Source organism: Oncorhynchus masou, chromosome 16, assembly GCF_036934945.1.
Source record: "Oncorhynchus masou masou isolate Uvic2021 chromosome 16, UVic_Omas_1.1, whole genome shotgun sequence".
Taxonomy (NCBI): Eukaryota; Metazoa; Chordata; class Actinopteri; order Salmoniformes; family Salmonidae; genus Oncorhynchus; species Oncorhynchus masou.
Genome location: NC_088227.1, coordinates 34,108,680 through 34,130,128, shown reverse-complemented (window position 1 = coordinate 34,130,128; position 21,449 = coordinate 34,108,680). Strand labels below are relative to the sequence as shown.

Below are 21,449 nucleotides of genomic sequence, written 5' to 3'. Positions count from 1 at the left end.
AACAGCAAGCAATGCAGATGTAGAAGCAGATTCAGTGCTTTATTTGGGCAGGAGCTCACCAGAGCGGAGTACCAGCACCTCAAATGTTCTGCTGCTAGAGCTGCTGTTCCTCTTATAGAATATTAGCTCAAAAGTATTGTGGAGCTCCTGCACCTAAATATAAAATACCTGCAACCAAAATGAGTACCGGCACCTATTTCAGTCCAAGTCAAGCACTGTATATATTATAAATCCACACACTGGTACAGTATACTGTAAACCCCAATGCATTTTGAACTCAAATACTCAGTCAATGAAAAGTTATTTATTTATTAAAATGTTTATGTAGCACAAACTCAAAACTAAAACAAGTGTTTTTGCATGTACATTGAGTGATTGATGGATTAATGCTATGCTACACATTTATGCTACACAAAGATAAATAACATACATTTTTCTAAACAAATCCAATCATTTAGTTAGATTTTTTGCACTCATTACTGAAATGGGTGTTCCAATTTACATGGTTAATAGATATCCTAACTCTGTCTGGATTCCAATAGGAGTTTACGTCACTTTGCAAGCCAGCACAATGTGACTTGCAGGAGGGGTTGCAAAATGATGGTACATTTCCCAGCTTTTTCAGGAATCCCAGTTGGAAGATTCCTGGAAATCCTTCAACCAGGATTTTTGAAAATGTGGTAAAGTTACTGGAATTTCACTAGACCTCAAAATAAGGCCTTACTGGATATGTAATGTTTTGTCATTAAGAGTTGAACTATAAAGACAACATTTGCCTAAGAACTCACTCAGTGAAGGCCACCCACACAACTAAAAATGAGTGAATTCAACAACCATGTCTCTGTCACGAACAAATACAGTAATGGGTGGTACAGTAACTCTGCAATTCACTCAAAGACTAGGCACACTGGGAAATTATATTGGAGGCATTACTCAAATGTCATACAAACAGCAATAAAATTATACAACTCAAATCTGGACCCTGTACAACACATGTCAAACTAATTCCATGGAGGACAGAGTATCTGTGGGTTTCCGCTCCACCCTTGCACTTGATTGATGAATTAAGGTCACTAATTAGTAAGGAACTCCTCTCATCTGGGTGTCTAGGTCATCATTGAAAGGAAAATCCCAAAACATGGCCCTCCCTGGAATGAGTTTGACCCTGCCCTACAGGGTCACAGTGACTATCGGTGTGAGTAATGACTACACAGACTACACAAACTTTAAGTAATTGTATTCAGACCTAGTAGCCCTTTTCTGCAATCAATTACCAAAGCGCCGTCTTTGATCTCATGGGTGGAATGTTATTATTATTTTTAAACAGACTAAAATCTGATGTTTCTATGTCAAACCATTTCATTATATTTCAGTCTTCTATGATGAATATAAAATGTAATATTGACATTCAAAGTGAAATGTAATACATTTCAACTCTATATCTGACATGGAACAGGTTTCCTCTTGTTTAAGCCCATAACCATGTGTGTGAGGTGTATAGTTTGGTTTTAACGGAGACTTGTTTAAGACGACCAAGAATAACTGTGTGATCAGCTGATTTAGCCAACTGCAGTTAAAGGTCAAGTGCAATGGGTTCCTTAAAAGTTTTGATTAATGACAGCACATTTGGGTTTACAGTGTAATCTGCTTCCAAAGTGTTTAATAAAAAATATAAAACAATCTTCCCCAAAACTTTGAATGCCCATCCTTTGAATTGATACACATATTTTGAATCAAGATATCCCCAAATTCGAGTACACTTTTAAAATTGTATTCCGTGTACGTAGCTAAGCTAAAATGATATTTTCTGTGCTTACAAAATGATGGCTAAACCCTCATCCAAAGTACCATTCATAAAGGTTGTGGACAACATTGTAATATCCTTTGTCTCTTGCCATGTATTCACAGGCTAAACAAACAGGTTGAATAAACTCTTCCTGCATTGTCAGGAGGTGGGGTTTGGCCTTAAGGTACCTCCTCCAGGTGAAGTAACTTATATACATCTCATCATTCTTGTCCAGTTGGAGGAGGAAGTCAGCCAATGCCTTTGCATTAGTAAAGTCATTTACATGAATGAAAGAACCAGCTGGGAAAAACTGTTCATAGTTCTCTCTGGTTGGGCCCATGACTACTGGTATGGTTCCTGCTACAAGTGGTCCGTTCACCTTTTCTGTGATGTAGTCTCTGTGGATTGAATTCTCAAATGCAAGGTAGAATTTACAGCTAGCAAGGGTTGAGTAATAGTCCTCATACTTCAAACGACTCCCTGTAAAAGCAGCACCATAAACATGTATGTTGATGTGTTTGACCAGCTCTTGATAGTACTTTGCTCTGGTTCCTGTCCCAGTTGAAGGATTGTTGTTGCTCACAATCCAACAAACCAATTTATCCTTCTTGGGCAGCACAAACTCACTGTCCTTTATGGTCTTCACGGTTGTCAATTCATTTCGCACTGTGATGTCAGCATCTCGTCTATAGCTCAAAGTGAGGTTAAATAGATTTTCCAGACCTGGTATTCGGGCGGTATTTGTTGGTGATTCCACATGAAACCAGATCCATTTCTGAAAATGTGGACGAGGAGACTGAGGCAGGTTCTTCAGGTCCCAGCTGATGTCTCTGTGAAAAACAACCACTCCCTCTGCTTTGTCATAAAGGGATCTGTCATCTGTCAGAACACAGCTATCGATGTTGAAATGGGTTTTGCAGATTTCAAAGTTCCATCTCACACCCAGTGGCCAGAACCAGAGCAACACAAGTGGCTTTTCCACAGGCTTTTTGATAGAGGAGGAAACATCTCCCTTTGCCAAAAATGGCAAATCATCTAATCGAGATGGACATACAGTAGATGAGGGTTTAAAGTAAACAAAAAATAGTACCACTGAACACAAAACACCAAGAGCAGCTATCAGAGTTAGATGATGTCTTCGGTTGGAAGTTGTTGATGACATGTTTTTCCTGTAAGAAAGAAACACACCTACATTTTAGACGTTATAAGTATATAAAAAAGAACAATGTGAAAATTGACTATGACATCAGAATGAGTTTCTACATTATACAACAGGTGGTTCTAATCCTTAATGCTGATTGGTTCAAACCGCATTTCAGCCGGTGTCTATTCCACAAGTTACCACCGGCTAAATCTATGAAGTTAAAATGCCTATTTTCTCTCTTCCATCTGACTCAAATTCCCTCATAATCAGTGTATGGTGAGTCATGAGGTTTTTCTGAAAGGTTTCTATCAGTTTTTACTGCACAAACACAGAATAATGACAGTCATTAAGAAAAGGAAATCGTAAAGGCTATTATTAGCAGTGCTAGCATGTTCAGTGTACTCAAGTTAGTTGACATTATCCTGAGGACAGGTTAGACTGCATAAAGGTGTATGGCTGCATTCTCCTAAACAACGCTAAACTTTTGAACAGAGCATGTTAAGTTTATAGAACATCTTTAAATCAAGATCAGATTTGAGAAAGTTTTGAGAAAGAAAATTAACCATTCCTTACCATTTAGAGGCCTCTTGTTAGTGTTAGGGTTTGCCATCCATGTAAATCCATGCACTAGATTTCAACCAGACTAGTGACGAGGTGTGGCACAACTGTCATCATGCCTTTTCATGGGAAATGCAAAAGAACCTGCCTGACAACTAGAGGTTGATCCTTTCAGAGCTTTACATGTCATGGAACATAATCATCCTCATAATACATGTTTCTATGAAACCACACACCCAGGAAAATACCCTTTAAAACTTGTTTTGCTAGGTGGACCTGGGTTATAGCAATTAGGTGTTACCATGTAGCCTTGCCAACTCGAAGCTGGGGAACGAATAGTATGTTAATGGGAGAAGGGAGGAAGAAGGGGAAAAGAATGTTGAAAGAAAAGAAGGAAAACATTTGAGAGAAAGTAATAAAAAGGGAAAGGTTAAGGGTTCTTCTTCATAATGTGTTTATTATTCATTATTTATTACCATAAGCTGAAAAGCAACGAAAACGTCATTTCTTTCCTGTATTTGAACCGGAAGATTGAACCCTGTTCAAATCCTGCCTCTGCCAGAAATAACATATCTTAACAACTATAGTTTCTAAAAATGTTATTATCTTTCACTTAGGTGAATTTAAGATAACCTAAGTTAATATAATGATTATGGTGACATAATCATAAGATTTCTAAGTGTTGTTCTAATGTGGTTTGTTTCTTACTGGACTATATTCTCATTACTATACTCCTTGGCAGAACACTGACAATCCTTTCTTGCAGGAAATCACACACAGAACGAGCAGTATGGCTGGTGGCATTGTCATATGCTGGAAGGTCATGTCAGGATGAGCCTGCAGGAAGGCTACCACATGAGGGATGAGAATGTCTTCCCTGTAGCGCACAGTGTTGGGATTGCCTGCAATGACAACAAGCTCATTCCAATGATGCTGTGACGCACCGCCCAAGACCACGATGGACCCTCCACCTCCAAATCGATCCCGCTCCAGAGTACAGGCCTCAATGTAACGCTCCTTCCTTTGATGATAAACACGAATCCGACCATCACCCCTGGTGAGACAAAACCGCGACTCGTCAGTGAAGAGCACTTTTTGCCAGTCCTGTCTGGTCCAGTGACGCTAGGTTTGTGCCCATAGGCGACATTGTTGCCGGTGATGTCTGCCTTACAACAGGCCTTCAAGCCCTCAGCCCAGCCTCTCTCAACCTATTACGGACATTCTGAGCACTGATGGAGGGATTGTGCGTTCCTGGTGTAACTCGGGCAGTTGTTGTTGCCATCCTGTACCTGTCCCGCAGCTGTGATGTTCAGATGTACCGATCCTGTGCAGGTGTTTTTACACGTTGGTCTGCCACTGCGAGAACGATCAGCTATCCGTCCTGTCTCCCTGGAGCACTGACTTAGGCGTCTCACAGTACGAACATTGCAATTTATTGCCCTGGCCACATCTGCAGTCCTCATGCCTCCTTGCAACATGCCTAAGGCACGTTCATGCAGATGAGCAGGGGCACTGGGCATCTTTCTTTTGGTGTTTTTCATAGTCAGTAGAAAGGCCTCTTTCGTGTCCTAAGTTGTCATAACTGTGACCTTAATTACCTACCATCTGTAAGCTGTTAGTGTCTTAACGGCCGTTCCACAGGTGCATGTTCATTAATTGTTTATGGGTCATTGAACAAGCATGGGACAGTGTTTAAACCCTTTACATTGAAGATCTGTGAAGATATTTAGATTTTTCCGAATTATCTCTGAAAGACAGGCTCCTGAAAAAGGGCCGTTTCTTTTTTTGCTGGGTGTAATTGGATGAACACGGTAATGTATATTATAGTACAGTATAGTACAGTAATAAATGTACAGTATAGTACAGTAATAAACCAACCTCATTAGAACAACACTTCTATATGTTATGATTTTGCTCCCATAATCGTTATATTGTCTCAGGTGGTCTTACATTTCACCAATGTTAAAATAACCCTTTTGGAAACTATAATTTTTGTTTGTAAATGTAATTTCTGGCCAATGCAGGATTCGAACTGGGGACCTTCGGATCCACTCTTCCGGTTCAAATACAGGAAAAATACAAATACAAAAATGTTTGTTTTTTAATTTGTCATAATAAATAATGAATAATAAACACTTGCATTATGAAGAACCCTCAACTTTTCCCTTTTTATTAGTTCCTCTCTTTTTCAATTTGTTCCCCCAATTACCCCCCCCCTTAACACCCTATTGTTCCCCAGCTTTGAGGTGGGAAGTCTACATGGTAACACCTAATGCTATTACCCAGGTCCCCCTTGCAAAAGAGGTTTCTAACCTCAAGGGTATTTTACTGGTTGTATAAAGGCTAAATAAAAACATAATGACGATGATTAGGTTCCATGAAATGTAATGTTCTGAAAGGGTCATCCTCAAGTTGTCAGACAGGTTCTTTAGCATTTCCAATGAAAAGGCATGATGACACAGGTGTGCCACACCTCGGCACTACTCTGGTTGAAATCTGGTGCATGGATGCCAAACCCTAACAAGAGCCCTCTAATGGTAAGGAATGGTTTATTTTCATTCTCAAAACTGATTTCAGTGTTAAGTGTTTAAAACATCTTGATTTAAAGACATTCTGTAAACTAAACATGCTCTGTTCAAATGTTTAGCGTTGTTGAGGAGAATGCAGCCATACACCTTTATGCAGTCTAACCTGTCCTCAGAATAATGTCAACTAACTTGAGGAAGTAAGGATTTTGTAAGTAAGCATTTCACTGTAAGGTCTACTACACCTGTTGTATTCTGCGCATGTGACTAATACAATTTGATTTGATTTGATACTTTACATGCTAGCACTGCTAATAATACCCTTTACGCTTTCCTATTGCTAATGACACTTATTATGTGTTTGTGTAGGGAAAAACTGCATGACTCACCATACACCAGCTCCACAGGTGTAATGGTATCATGTAAGATTCACATTCTTTTGACCAGGGTTCGTTTCCCGGACGGTGCACAGTTTTGGGATCCCGAGTGGAACAGCGGTCTAAGTCACTACACCGCAGTGCTAGCGGCGTCACTACAGACCCTGGTTTGATCCCCTGGTTCGAACCTGTGTTGAATCACCACTGGACGTGATTGGGAGCCCCATAGGGCAGCGCACAATTGGCCAAGCGACATCCAGTTGAGGGGAAAGTTTGGCAAGGGTAGGCCATCATTGTAAAATAATTATTTGTTCTTAACCGACTCAGCATTCAGGATTAGAACGCCACGTTGTATAATCAGAACATAAAGCAACACGTTAAATCTTTTCAAGCTGTTCCTTTTTGTATACTTATAACTTCTAAAATGCAGGTGTGTTTCTTTCTTACAGGACAAACATGTCATCAACAACTTCCAACCGAACACATCATCTAACTCTGATAGCTGCTCTTGGGGTTTTGTATTTACTTTCTACCATCATCTACTGAATGCCCATCTCAATTGGAATTTGCAATTTTTGGCAAAGGGAGATGTGTCAGGACCCGGTTTCGAACCTGGGTCTCCGGAGTGAGAAACAGTCACTTAACCAACTGAGCCACGAATAGACAGCAGAACCCAGAAGATGAGGCAGACACAGCAGTACTTAAGACGGTGTATTTAATAAAGAAAAAAATCCTAAAATACAAAAAAATGGCAAATCCAAAAGGTGGTAGGTAAAACACAAAAAGACCTCAAAAGAAACTCACCAAAAATAAACAAAAACAAAAAACAGAATACCACAAGAACGTCACCCGGAATCGACAAGAGCACACAGAACACTAGGGCAGGGTGCTAACATACAAACACAGAGCACAGAACTGAGGGAAACAAAGGGTTTAAATACAATCAGGGGAAACGAGACACAGGTGCAAATAATAATGGGGATCAAGGGAAAAACATAGGGACAAAAAGCACAATGGGGGCATCTACTGACCAAAACCCGGAACAACCCTGGCCAAATCCTGACAGAATCCCCCCCCTAGGAACGGCTCCTGACGTTCCTACCAGCTCTCTCAGGGTGGAGGACCCTGAACTGACGAATGAGGTCAGGGTCCAGGATGTCTTTGGCAGGAACCCAGGAGCGCTCCTCAGGACCGTAGCCTTCCCAGTCCACCAGATACTGCCAGGACCGCTGCACCCGGCGGGAATCCAGTATCCGGTGGACGGTATAAGCCGGCTGGCCTCCAATGACACGAGGCGGAGGGGAGGTCTGTCTGCCGGGACAAGGGGAGAAAAAACAACAGGTTTTAACAATGACACATGAAATGTGGGATTAATCTTAAGGGATCTGGGTAAGTGTAGGCGATAAGAAACTGGGTTAACTCTCCTGGCAACCTTGAAGGGACCGATGTATTTTTGGGACAGCTTGCGAGACTCCACCCGTAGAGGTAAGTCTCTTGTGGAGAGCCAGACTCTCTGGCCGGGGCGCAGGGTAGGCCCGGGACGGCGACGTCTGTTGGCTTGTTGTTGATACCTCTGTGAGGAACGCATCAGATTAAGACGGGTCTTCCTCCACATAAGCCGACAGCGTCTGACGAACCTCAAGGCTGAAGGCACTCTGACTTCTGCCTCCTGGTCCGGGAACAATGGAGGAGCATAGCCAAACTGACACTCGTGCGGGGACATACCAGTGGAGGAGGAGCGCAAGGTGTTGTGCGCGTATTCGGCCCAAACAATAAAGGATGACCATGTGGACGGGTTGTCACGAGTCATACATCGGAGGGTGGTTTCCAGCTCTTGATTCATCCTCTCTGTTTGGCCGTTGGACTCCGGATGGTACCCTGAAGATAGACTGGCAGAAGCCCCCATGAGTTGGCAGAAGGCCTTCCAAAACCTTGAGTCGAACTGGGGACCTCTGTCAGAAACCACATCTTGAGGAATGCCGAAGACTCGGAACACATGATTAATTACCAACTCAGCCGTTTCCTTGGCAGAAGGTAACTTAGTCAGAGGGACGAACCTGGCCGCCTTTGAAAACCTGTCGATTATGACTAGGATAGTAGTATTGCCATGGGATGGAGGAAGTCCAGTAATAAAGTCCAATGAGATATGGGACCAGGGTCTGTGGGGAACAGGTAAAGGGTGAAGGAGTCCTTGAGGGCGGAGGTGAGAAGATTTGCCCTGGCAGCACACGGGGCAGGCATTGACGAAAGTGGCAACGTCTTCTCTTATGGTAGGCCACCAGAACTTACGCTGGATGAACTCCAAGGTGCGACCTACGCCCGGATGACAGGTGAGGCGAGAGGAGTGCCCCCACAGAAGGACCTGAGTCCTCACTGCCTTGGGGACAAACAACCGATTGGCAGGGCCTCCTTTAGGGTCCGGTTCGCTAGCTTGAGCACGTCTCACGGTATCCTCAACTTGCCACGAGATCGGAGCCACAATCTTAGCAGCAGGAAGGACAGGCATGTCCGTGTCATCTCGAATGGCAGGAGCGTAGACTCGGGACAGGGCATCCGGTTTGAGATTCTTCGACCCGGGCCGATAGGTGAGGATAAACTGGAATCGATTGAAGAAAAGAGACCATCTAGCTTGTCTAGAGTTCAACCGCTTCGCCTGCTGGATATACTCCAGATTTTTGTGGTCCGTAAGCACTTGAAACGGGTGAGAAGCCCCCTCGAGCCAGTGTCTCCATTCCTTCAATGCCATCTTAACCGCTAGGAGTTCACGATCCCCCACATCGTAGTTCCTCTCAGTCGGGGTAAGCCGGTGTGAGAAGAAAGCGCACGGATGAAGCTTCTTGTCTTCACCCCTCTGAGACAGGACAGCTCCAACACCAACCTCTGATGCGTCTACCTCCACCACAAATGGTTCATCCGTAGTCGGTAGTATCAGGATGGGAGCAGAGAGGATGCGCTGCTTGAGTCCTTGGAAGGCCGTCTCAGCTTCTCTTCCCAAAAAACCTTGCATTGCCACCTTTGGTTAAAGCTGAGAGAGGAGCTGCCACCAAACTGAAGTTCTTGATGAACTTGCGGTAAAAGTTTGTGAAGCCCAGGAAACGCTGAACATCCTTAACGGATTTGGGGGTGGGCCAATCCGCTACCGCCCCTACCTTCCTAGGGTCCATTTGGATTCGACCGGGTTCCACTACAAATCCCAGGAATTGTACTCGGGATGAATGGAATTCACATTTTTCCGGCTTAACGTACAGATGGCTGTCCAGGAGGCGTTTGAGTACTTGTCTGACATGCTTAGTGTGTTCTTGAAGGGAGCTCGAAAAGATGAGGATGTCATCCAAGTAAACGAACACAAATATGTTAAGCATATCCCTAAGCACATCGTTTATGAGCGCTTGGAACACCGCTGGGGCGTTGGTCAGGCCGAAGGGCATCACCAAGTATTCATAGTGACCAGTAGGCGTGTTGAAAGCGGTCTTCCACTCGTCACCAGGTCTGATCCGCACAAGATGGTATGCGTTCCGCAGGTCAAGCTTAGTGAAAACAACTGCTTCCTGGAGCAGCTCGAAGGCTGTGGCCATAAGGGGTAGCGGGTAACGGTTACGGACGGTTATGTCATTGAGTCCCCGGTAGTCGATGCAAGGACGTAACCCACCGTCTTTCTTGGCCACAAAGAAAAACCCTGCTCCCGCCGGGGAGGTGGATGGACGCATGAGGCCTGCTTCCAGAGCGTCCTTGATGTAGGTATCCATAGCAGCTCGTTCGGGTGGAGATAGGGAAAAGATCCGACCCCTGGGGGGGCAAGTGCCCGGAAACAGGTCGATGGGGCAATCGTAAGGTCTATAGGGTGGTAGCATGGTGGCCCTCTGTTTGCTAAACACCAGTTTGAGGTCATGGTAACACTCGGGAACTCGGGTCAGGTCGATGGATTCTAAAGACTCGGGAGTAGAACTCGGGGAATTCTGGAAAATACAAGTACCTTGGCACGTAGGACCCCACTGCTTGATAGTGCCCACAGACCAGTCGATGTGAGGGTTATGGCTGTGAAGCCAGGGGTATCCAAGGACGAGAGGGAACTCGGAACAGGAGATCAAATGAAAGTTCATCAGTTCCTGGTGTTGTGAAACTGAAAGTCTCAAGGAGGTAGTGACATGAGTGACAAGTCCAGATCCCAAAGGGCTTCCATCCAATGTAGTAACCCTCATGGGGTCACTTAGAGGTTCAGAGGGAACGCCATTCTCCTTCGCCCAGACACCATCCATGAAGTTACCTGCGGCTCCAGAGTCTACCAAGGCTTGAAGGTGAAGCTTGTGGTTGTCCCAGGAGAGGGTGACTGGAATGAGCAGACGGGAGTTGGACGGATGGGAGGAGGTTATGTTTCCCGTTACAGTTCCCCCGGTCTGTACGGGACAGAGCGTTTCCCTGGAGCCCGGGACACGTGGAACGGAAATGGCCCGGTTTGCCGCAATATAGACAGCGTCGCTCCCTCATCCGGCGGTCTCTCTCAGCCTGGGAGATGCGTCCAATCTGCATGGGTTCCGGTGGAGCCAGCGATGATAAAGGTGGGGACTCGGAGCTGGGACTGATAGGGGCTAGAGGTCTACGGTTGAGTTCTCTCTCTCTCAGACGCTGGTCAATGCGTGAGGCCAACTTGATCAGGGACTCGAGATTGTCCGGTGGTTCCCGAGTGGCCAGTTCATCTTGGATAGTGTCGGAAAGGCCTTTCAGAAAGCACACCGTGAGCGCCTCGTTGTTCCAGCCACTCGCTGCTGCCACCGTGCGGAACTGGATGGCATAGTCCGTCACGCTGCGCCAACCTTGATGGAGAGTCAGGAGCTGTTTGGCTGAGTCAGAACCACTGCTTGGGCCTTGAAACACTCGTTTGAATTCCTCAGCAAAAGCAGAGTAGCTGGCACAGCAGGAACTATGGGCATCCCACACAGCAGTAGCCCAGGCCAGGGCTTTTTCCGACAGCAGGGTGATGATATATGCGATCTTAGACCGGTCGGTGGGAAACGACGAGGGTTGCAGCTCAAAGGAGAGAGAACATTGAGTGAGAAACCCTTTACAAGCACTTGGATCACCTGAGAACCGTTGGGGAGGTGGAAGACGAGGTTCAGCCAGGGGGTTAACTGCCATGGGTACGTGAACTTGAGGTACTGGGACGGGAACTGTTGCCGGGGTAAGTCGATCAGATATTTGCTTAATGGAAGTCAGCATCTCCGACAGAAGATGAGAATGTCTAGCCATTAAGGCCTCTTGCTGAACCAGGGCGGCTTCGTGGCGTTGGACAGTCTCCTGGTGGTGGGACAGCGTGGCAAAAGGTCCTGGGAACTGGCTGCCTCTGGGTTCATTTTTGGCTCTGTGTTTCTGTTAGGACCCGGTTTCGAACCTGGGTCTCCGGAGTGAGAAACAGTCACTTAACCAACTGAGCCACGAATAGACAGCAGAACCCAGAAGATGAGGCAGACACAGCAGTACTTAAGACGGTGTATTTAATAAAGAAAAAATCCTAAAATACAAAAAATGGCAAATCCAAAAGGTGGTAGGTAAAACACAAAAAGACCTCAAAAGAAACTCACCAAAAATAAACAAAAACAAAAAACAGAATACCACAAGAACGTCACCCGGAATCGACAAGAGCACACAGAACACTAGGGCAGGGTGCTAACATACAAACACAGAGCACAGAACTGAGGGAAACAAAGGGTTTAAATACAATCAGGGGAAACGAGACACAGGTGCAAATAATAATGGGGATCAAGGGAAAAACATAGGGACAAAAAGCACAATGGGGGCATCTACTGACCAAAACCCGGAACAACCCTGGCCAAATCCTGACAAGATGTTTGTCATCTACCAAAAAGACAAAAAAAAGCCTGTAGAAAAGCTGTTTGTGTTGCTCTGATTCTGGCCATTAGGTGTGAAATGGAATTTTTTATTCTGGAAAACCCATTTCAACATCGATAGTTGTTTTCTGACAGACGGAGTAGTTATTGTTCACCAAGTCATCAGCTGGAACATGAAGAATGTGCCTCAGTCTCTTCGTCCACATTTTCAGAAATGGATCTGGTCTCCTATGGAATCACCAACAAATACTGCCAGAATACAAGATGAGCTAAATACGAGATGCTGACGTCACAGAGCAAAATGAATTAACAACGGTGAAGACTGAAAAGGACAGTGCGTTTGTTTATAGTCCTGCTTTTACAGGGAGTCGTTTGAAGTATGAGGAGTATTACTCAACCCTTACTAGCTGTAAATTCTACCTTGCATTTGAGAATTCAATCCACAGAGACTACATCACAGAAAAGGTGAACGGACCACTTGTAGCAGGAACCGTACCAGTAGTCATGGGCCCAACCAGAGAGAACTATGAACAGTTTTTCCCAGCTGGTTCTTTCATTCATGTAAATTACTTTACTAATGCAAAGGCACTGGCTGACTTCCTTCTTCAATTGGACAAGAATGATGAGATGTATATAAGTTACTTCACTTGGAGGAGGTACCTTAAGGCCAAGCCCCACCTCCAGAGAATAGAGCAAGAGTTATCTCAACCTGTTTGTTTAGCCTGTGAACACATGGCAAGAGACAAAAGATATTACAATGTTGTCCACAACCTTTATGAATGGTACTTTGGATGAGGGTTTAGCCATCGTTTTGTAAGCACAGAAAATATCATTTTAGCTTATAGCTACGTAATTTTGATGCAAACTATTTTGTTATCAATTTAAAGGATGGGTATTCAAGGTATAAGGGTTATTTTTTATATTTTATTCAACACTTTGGAAGCAGCATACACTGTAAACCCCAATGTGCTGTCATTACTCAAAACCTTTAAGGAACCCATTGCACTTAAATAAAACCTTTTACTGCAGTGGGCTAAATCAGCTGGTCACAGTGATTCTTCGTGGTCCTTAACAAATCTACTTTGAAACCAAAGTATACACCTCCCACACATGGTTATGGGCTTATAAAAAAGAAGACACCTGTACCATGTCAGAAAGAGTTGAAATGTGTTATATTGAGTTTCTATCCCAATTTTCCATTTTAATTACATCACAGAAGACTAAACTATGACAAAACAGCTTAACATAGAAACACCTGGTTTGTCTTTTTTTAATAATCTTTATTAATTATGAAATTATGAAAAATATGAATAACATTCCACCCATGAGGTCAAAGACGGTGCTTTTGGTAATTGAATGCAGGAAAGGGCTAATATATTGGAATACAGTTACTTAAAGTGAATTTGTAGTCATTACTCACACCGATAGAGCCACTGTGACCATGTAGGGCAGAGGTATCAAACTCATTCCAGGGAGGGGGCATAGTGTTTGCTGGTTTTGGGTTTTTCCTTTCGATGAAAACCTAGACACCTAGGTGAGGGGATGAACTCTGGAGCTCTGTAAGAGTGACCATCGGGTTCTTGGTCACCTCCCTGACCAAGGCCCTTCTCCCACGATTGCTCAGTTTGGCCGGGAGGCCATCTCTAGGAAGAGTCTTGGTGGTTCCAAACTTCTTCCATTTAAGAATACTGGAGACCACTGTGTTCTTGTGGACCTTCAATGCTGCATTTTTTGGTACCCTTCCCCAGATCTGTCCCTCTACACAATCCTGTCTCTGAGCTCTACGGGCAATTCCTTTGACCTCATGGCTTTGTTTTGTGCTGACATGCACTGTCAACTGTGGAACCTTATATAGACAGGTGCGTGCCTTTACAATTCATGTCCAATCAATTGCATTTACCACAGGTGGTCTCCAATCAAGTTGTAGAAACATTAAAAAATGATTAATGGAAACAGGATGCACCTGAGCTCAATTTTGAGTCTCATAACAACGGGTCTGAATGCGTATGTAAATAAGGTTAATTCATCGTTATAAAATTGATCCCTCTAATACTTGTCACATGTCCATGGGACTGACTGATTGCCATTCATTCACTCACCAATTCACACTGTCCCTCACTCACTCACGAACTCCCTATTTCACTGTCCCCAAGGGTGTCAAGAGTTCTGAAATATACTACAAGTAAAAGTACTGTTACTTTAATGAAATTGTACTCAAGTAGAAGTAAAATGTTATAATAAAAAAGTGCAAGTGCTCAGAGAACCTATTCAATTACTGTAACAATAGTGCAACTTTGCTTAGGACAATGAAGTCCTTCCTGTTTGGCCCTGTCCGGGGGTATCATCGGATGGGGCAACAGTGTCTCCTGACCCCTCCTGTCTCAGCCTCCAGTATTTATGCTGCAGTAGTTTATGTGTCGGGGGGCTAGGGTCAGTTTGTTATATTTGGAGTACTTCTCCTGTCTTATCCGGTGTCCTGTGTGAATTTAAGTATGCTCTCTCTAATTCTCTCTTTCTCTCAGAGGACCTGAGCCCTAGGACCATGCCTCAGGACTACCTGGCATGATGACTCCTTGCTGTCCCCAGTCCACCTGGCCGTGCTGCTGCTCCAGTTTCAACTGTTCTGCCTGCGGCTATGGAATCCTGACCTGTTCACCAGACGTGCTGCCTGTCCCAGACCTGCTGGTTTTAACTCTTTAGTGACAGCAGGAGTGGTAGAGATACTCTTAATGATCGGCTATGAAAAGCCAACTGACATTTACTCCTGAGGTGCTGACTTGCTGCCCCCTCGACAACTACTGTGATTATTATTATTCGACCATGCTGGTCATTTATGAACGTTTGAACATCTTGGCCATGTTCTGTTATAATCTCCACCCGACTGGCCACCCCTTATAGCCTTGTTCCTCTCTAGGTTTCTTCCTAGATTTTGGCCTTTCTAGGGAGTTTTTCCTAGCCACCGTGCTTCTATACCTGCATTGCTTGCTGTTTGGGGTTTTAGGCAGGGTTTCTATACAGCACTTTTAGATATCAGCTGATGTACAAAGGGCTATATAAATACATTTGATTTGATTTGAGTATGCCTGTCTGTCTACACAAAGCTACCAATGTGTGGTCAAGGGCAGTTTAAAAAAATAAAGCCAATGGATGAGGAAGTGGTGCATGGCAATGGATGAGGAAGTGGTGCATGGCGTGTGTGTGTGTGTGTGTGTGTGTGTGTGTGTGTGTGTGTGTGTGTGTGTGTACTGGTATGACTGGAGAAACAACTTCTGATTGGGCAGTCCATCCAGGAGAAGGTTCTCTGTCAGTGGTCCTTTACTGAACTCTTTCATATATTTAAGTGTAAGACAAAAAAAAACATTCCACCTCGTGGCAGACAAACAACAATTATATACAATAAACGACAAAAAAAACACTAACTATTGACAATAGCACAAATAACAGAAATAGTGATATAGTTAGTTTGGGTCCTTTACAGCACTGCCCATATACACTGAGTGTACAAAACATTAGGAAAACTTGCTCTTTTCTTGACTGACCAGCTGAACAACATGATCCCTTATTGATATCACTTATTGATGTCAGCCAGTGTAGGGGAAGAGTCAAGGATCCATTTTGAAGCCTTGAAACAACTGAGACACAGATTGTGTATGTGTGTCATTCAGAGGTTGAATGAACAAGACTAGATATTTAAGTGGCTTTGAATGGGTATAGTAGAAGCTGCAAGACGCCCCGGTTTGAGTTGTCTGGAACTGCAACGCTTCTGGGTTTCTCACACTCAACAGTTTCCTGTGTATATCAAGAATGGTCCACCACCAGAAGAACATCCAGCCAACTTGACATAACTGTGGGAGGCATTGGAGTCAACATGGGCCAGCATCCCAGTGGAATGCTTTTGATACCTTGTAGAGTCCATGCCCCGACGAATTGAGGCTGTTCTGAGGCCAAAAGAGGGTGCAGCGCAGTATTAGGAAGGTGTTCCTAATGTTTGGTACACTCAGTGTAACTGGGCAGTAGTCCAGGTGTGATAAAACTAGGTGCTGTAGGACTTATTTGGTTGATTGTAAGGTCAAGAAAGAAGAGCAGCGCTTTATCAGAGACAGACCTCTCCCCATCTTAGTAACCATTGTATCAATATGTTTTGATCATGTCAGTTTACAATCTAGGGTTACAGTTTAGTCTCCTCAATTGTCACATTATTCATTATACGATTTAAATGAGGTTTATTGTTGAGCAAATTATTTGTTCCAAATACAATGCCTTTAGTTTTTTTAAATATTTTTTAGCTTATTACTAGCCCCCCATTCTAAAGCTGAATGATGCTCTGTTAAGGGTCGCAGTTACTTCATTTGCTGTGGTAGCTGATGTGTATAACATTGAGTCATCAGCGTACATACAGTGCATTTGGAAAGTATTCAGAACCCCTGACTTTTCACACATTTTGTTACGTTACAGCCTTATTCTAAAAATGATCAAAAAAATCTATTTACTCAGCAATCTACACACAATGCTCCATAATGAAGCAAAAACTGATTTTAGGACATTTTTGCAAATGTAATAAAAACAGAAATATCTTATTTACATAAGTATTCAGACCCTTTGCTATGAGACTCAAAATTGAGCCCAGGTGCATCCTGATTCCATTGATCATCCTTGAGATGTTTCTACAACTGGATTGGAGTCCACCTATGGTACATTCAATTGACGGGACATGATTTGGAAAGGCACACGTCTATATAAGGTCTTAAAGTTGAAAGCTCATGTCAGAGCAAAAACCAAGCCATGAGGACGAAGGAATTGTCCATAGAGCTCTGAGACAGGATTGTGTCAAGGCACAGATCTGGGGAAGGGTACCAAAACATTTCTGCAGCATTGAGGGTCCCCAAGAACACAGTGGCCTCCATCCTTCTTAAATGGAAGACGTTTGGAAACACCAAGACCCTTCCTAGAACACTTCCTAGAACTTGCAACATTTTAGACATCAAAACTCTCTTTACTGTCTGTCTTGCAATATTAGAAGAAAATCTAACTTGCAATCGTGCTCGACACCACAGTACTTTCCATGCGCTGTGACGCAGGCAAAACATTTGATCCAACATCCCTTGTCTCTTTTTGCTATGTGTTAAAGAGAGTGAAATCCGTACATCCCATAATATAAAACATTTCCAAGATGCTGGATCCGGGAGGAAGACATAGATTAAATCAAATGTATTTATAAAGCCCTTTTTAAATTCAGTAAATGTCACGAAGTGTTGTACAGAAACCCTGCCGACAACCCCAAAGAGCCTAAAACGCCAAACAGCAAGCAATGCAGATGTAGAAGCAGATTCCGTGCTTTATTTGGGCAGGAGCTCACCAGAGCGGAGTACCAGCACCTCAAATGTTCTGCTGCTAGAGCTGCTGTTCCTCTTATAGAATATTAGCTCAAAAGTATTGTGGAGCTCCTGCACCTAAATATAAAATACCTGCAACCAAAATGAGTACCGGCACCTATTTCAGTCCAAGTCAAGCACTGTATATATTATAAATCCACACACTGGTACAGTATACTGTAAACCCCAATGCATTTTGAACTCAAATACTCAGTCAATGAAAAGTTATTTATTTATTAAAATGTTTATGTAGCACAAACACAAAACTAAAACAAGTGTTTTTGCATGTACATTGAGTGATTGATGGATTAATGCTATGCTACACATTTATGCTACACAAAGATAAATAACATACATTTTTCTAAACAAATCCAATCATTTAGTTAGATTTTTTGCACTCATTACTGAAATGGGTGTTCCAATTTACATGGTTAATAGATATCCTAACTCTGTCTGGATTCCAATAGGAGTTTACGTCACTTTGCAAGCCAGCACAATGTGACTTGCAGGAGGGGTTGCAAAATGATGGTACATTTCCCAGCTTTTTCAGGAATCCCAGTTGGAAGATTCCTGGAAATCCTTCAACCAGGATTTTTTGAAAATGTGGTAAAGTTACTGGAATTTCACTAGACCTCAAAATAAGGCCTTACTGGATATGTAATGTTTTGTCATTAAGAGTTGAACTATAAAGACAACATTTGCCTAAGAACTCACTCAGTGAAGGCCACCCACACAACTAAAAATGAGTGAATTCAACAACCATGTCTCTGTCACGAACAAATACAGTCATGGGTGGTACAGTAACTCTGCAATTCACTCAAAGACTAGGCACACTGGGAATTTATATTGGAGGCATTACTCAAATGTCATACAAACAGCAATAAAACAACTCAAATCTGGACCCTGTACAACACATGTCAAACTAATTCCATGGAGGACAGGGTATCTGTGGGTTTCCGCTCCACCCTTGCACTTGATTGATGAATTAAGGTCACTAATTAGTAAGGAACTCCTCTCACCTGGGTGTCTAGGTCATCATTGAAAGGAAAATCCCAAAACGTGGCCCTCCCTGGAATGAGTTTGACACCCCTGCCCTATAGGGTCGGTGTGAGTAATGACTACAAAATCACTTTAAGTAATTGTATTCAGACATAGTAGCCCTTTCCTGCGATCAATTACCAAAAGCGCCGTCTTTGACCTCATGGGTGGAATGTTATAATTTTTCATAAATAATGAAGTTTTTATTTTTAAACAGACTAAAATCTGGTGTTTCTATATCAAACCGTCTTGTTATAGTTCAGTCTTCTGTGATGTATATAAAATGTAATCTTGAGATTCAAAGTGAAAATGTGATACATTTCAACTCTGTATCTAACATGGTAAAGGTTTCTTATTTTTTTAAGCCCATAAACATGTGTGTAAGGTGCATAGTTTGGTTTCAAAGTAGATTTGTTTAAGACTACCAAGAATCACTGTGACCAGCTGATTTAGCCCACTGCAGTAAAAGGTTTTATTTAAGTGTAATGGGTTCCTTAAAAGTTTTGAGTAATGACAGCACATTGGGGTTTACAGTGTATGCTGCTTCCAAAGCGTTTAATTAATTGTTTATTTTAATCTACCCCAAAACCTTGAATGCCCATCCTTTAAATTGATAAAGATTTTGAAAGAAAACATCCCCAAATCTGAAGACACTTTTAAAATTGTATTCCGTTTACGTAGCTAAGGTAAAATGATATTTTCTGTGCTTACAAAACGATGGCTAAACCCTCATCCAAAGTACCATTCATAAAGGTTGTGGACAACATTGTAATATCTTTTGTCTCTTGCCATGTATTCACAGGCTAAACAAACAGGTTGAATAAACTCTTCCTGTATTGTCAGGAGGTGGGGCTTGGCCTTAAGGTACCTCCTCCAGGTGAAGTAACTTATATACATCTCATCATTCTTGTCCAATTGAAGAAGGAAGTCAGCCAGTGCCTTTGCATTAGTAAAGTCATTTACATGAATGAAAGAACCAGCTGGGAAAAACTGTTCATAGTTCTCTCTGGGTGGGCCCAAGACTACTGGTACGGTTCCTGCTACAAGTGGTCCGTTCACCTTTTCTGTGATGTAGTCTCTGTGGATTGAATTCTCAAATGAAAGGTAGAATTTACAGCTAGCAAGGGTTGAGTAATAGTCCTCATACTTCAAACGACTCCCTGTAAAAGCAGAACCAAAAAGATGTATCTTGATGTGTTTGACCAGCTCTTGATAGTACTTTGCTCTGGTTCCTGTCCCAGTTGAAGGATTGTTGTTGCTCACAATCCAACAAACCAATTTATCCTTCTTGGGCAGCACAAACTCACTGTCCTTTTCAGTCTTCACGGTTGTCAATTCATTTCGCACTGTGATGTCAGCATCTCGTCTATAGCCCAAAGTGAGGTTAAATAGATTTTCCATACCTGGTATTCTGGCGGTATTTGTTGGTGATTCCACATGAAACCAGATCCATTTCTGAAAATGTGGACGAGGAGACTGAGGCAGGTTCTTCAGGTCCCAGCTGATGCCTTTGTGAAAAATCACCACTCCCTCTGCTTTGTCATAAAGGGATCTGTCATCTGTCAGAACACAGCTATTGATGCTGAAATGAGTTTTGCAGATTTCAAAATTCCATCTCACACCCAGTGGCCAGAACCAGAGCAACACAAGTGGCTTTTCCACAGGCTTTTTGATAGAGGAGGAAACATCTCCCTTTGCCAAAAATGGCAAATCATCTAATCGAGATGGACATACAGTAGATGAGGGTTTAAAGTAAACAAAAAATAGTACCACTGAACACAAAACCCCAAGAGCAGCTACCAGAGTTAGATGATGTGTTCGGTTGGAAGTTGTTGATGACATGTTTGTCCTGTAAGAAAGAAACACACCTACATTTTAGACGTTATAAGTATATAAAAAAGAACAATGTGAAAATTGACTATGACATCAGAATGAGTTTCTACATTATACAACAGGTGGTTCTAATCCTTAATGCTGATTGGTTCAAACCGCATTTCAGCCGGTGTCTATTCCACAAGTTACCACCGGCTAAATCTATGAAGTTAAAATGCCTATTTTCTCTCTTCCATCTGACTCAAATTCCCTCATAATCAGTGTATGGTGAGTCATGAGGTTTTTCTGAAAGGTTTCTATCAGTTTTTACTGCACAAACACAGAATAATGACAGTCATTAAGAAAAGGAAATCGTAAAGGCTATTATTAGCAGTGCTAGCATGTTCAGTGTACTCAAGTTAGTTGACATTATCCTGAGGACAGGTTAGACTGCATAAAGGTGTATGGCTGCATTCTCCTAAACAACGCTAAACTTTTGAACAGAGCATGTTAAGTTTATAGAACATCTTTAAATCAAGATCAGATTTGAGAAAGTTTTGAGAAAGAAAATTAACCATTCCTTACCATTTAGAGGCCTCTTGTTAGTGTTAGGGTTTGCCATCCATGTAAATCCATGCACTAGATTTCAACCAGACTAGTGACGAGGTGTGGCACAACTGTCATCATGCCTTTTCATGGGAAATGCAAAAGAACCTGCCTGAGAGGTTGATCCTTTCAGAGCTTTACATGTCATGGAACATAATCATCCTCATAATACATTTTTCTATGAAACCACACACCCAGGAAAATACCCTTTAAAACCTGTTTTGCTAGGTGGACCTGGGTTATAGCAATTAGGTGTTACCATGTAGCCTTGCCAACTCGAAGCTGGGGAACGAATAGTATGTTAATGGGAGAAGGGAGGAAGAAGGGGAAAAGAATGTTGAAAGAAAAGAAGGAAAACATTTGAGAGAAAGTAATAAAAAGGGAAAGG

At 42.8% G+C, this 21,449-nt stretch overlaps 2 protein-coding genes, 1 long non-coding RNA gene and 1 pseudogene across 5 annotated transcripts; 2 read left to right on the top strand and 2 right to left on the bottom strand.

The window, feature by feature from the left end:
• Window positions 1-284: 284 nt before the first annotated feature.
• LOC135557872 (4-galactosyl-N-acetylglucosaminide 3-alpha-L-fucosyltransferase 9-like) lies at window positions 285-6,789 on the bottom strand. Of its 2 annotated transcripts, none has more exons than XM_064991562.1 (2): window positions 6,403-6,789; window positions 285-2,955 (listed from the first exon to the last, which is right to left on the bottom strand). In XM_064991562.1, exon 2 carries the CDS (start codon window positions 2,946-2,948, stop codon window positions 1,836-1,838), a length of 1,113 nt encoding a protein of 370 aa, XP_064847634.1. In that variant the 5' UTR covers window positions 2,949-2,955; window positions 6,403-6,789; the 3' UTR covers window positions 285-1,835. The 2 variants fall into 2 exon arrangements, with proteins under 2 accessions (XP_064847634.1, XP_064847633.1); XM_064991561.1 differs by lacking the exon at window positions 6,403-6,789 and adding an exon at window positions 3,504-3,641.
• On the top strand, window positions 5,959-6,470 carry LOC135557875 (uncharacterized). 2 transcript variants are annotated; one of them, XR_010458275.1, is made up of 3 exons: window positions 5,959-6,025; window positions 6,136-6,224; window positions 6,383-6,470. It is a non-coding gene; the product is annotated as an uncharacterized LOC135557875 (long non-coding RNA). The 2 variants fall into 2 exon arrangements; XR_010458276.1 differs by having other exon boundaries at window positions 6,136-6,228.
• A 5,171-nt stretch (window positions 6,790-11,960) lies between the features above and the next one.
• Window positions 11,961-15,508, top strand: LOC135557874 (4-galactosyl-N-acetylglucosaminide 3-alpha-L-fucosyltransferase 9-like; annotated as a pseudogene).
• A 2,311-nt stretch (window positions 15,509-17,819) lies between these two features.
• Window positions 17,820-21,198, bottom strand: LOC135557873 (4-galactosyl-N-acetylglucosaminide 3-alpha-L-fucosyltransferase 9-like). Its single transcript, XM_064991563.1, has 2 exons — window positions 21,041-21,198; window positions 17,820-20,492 (listed from the first exon to the last, which is right to left on the bottom strand). The coding sequence occupies exon 2, from the start codon at window positions 20,483-20,485 to the stop codon at window positions 19,373-19,375; it is 1,113 nt and encodes a 370-aa protein (XP_064847635.1). The 5' UTR covers window positions 20,486-20,492; window positions 21,041-21,198; the 3' UTR covers window positions 17,820-19,372.
• Between the last annotated feature and the right edge of the window lie 251 nt (window positions 21,199-21,449).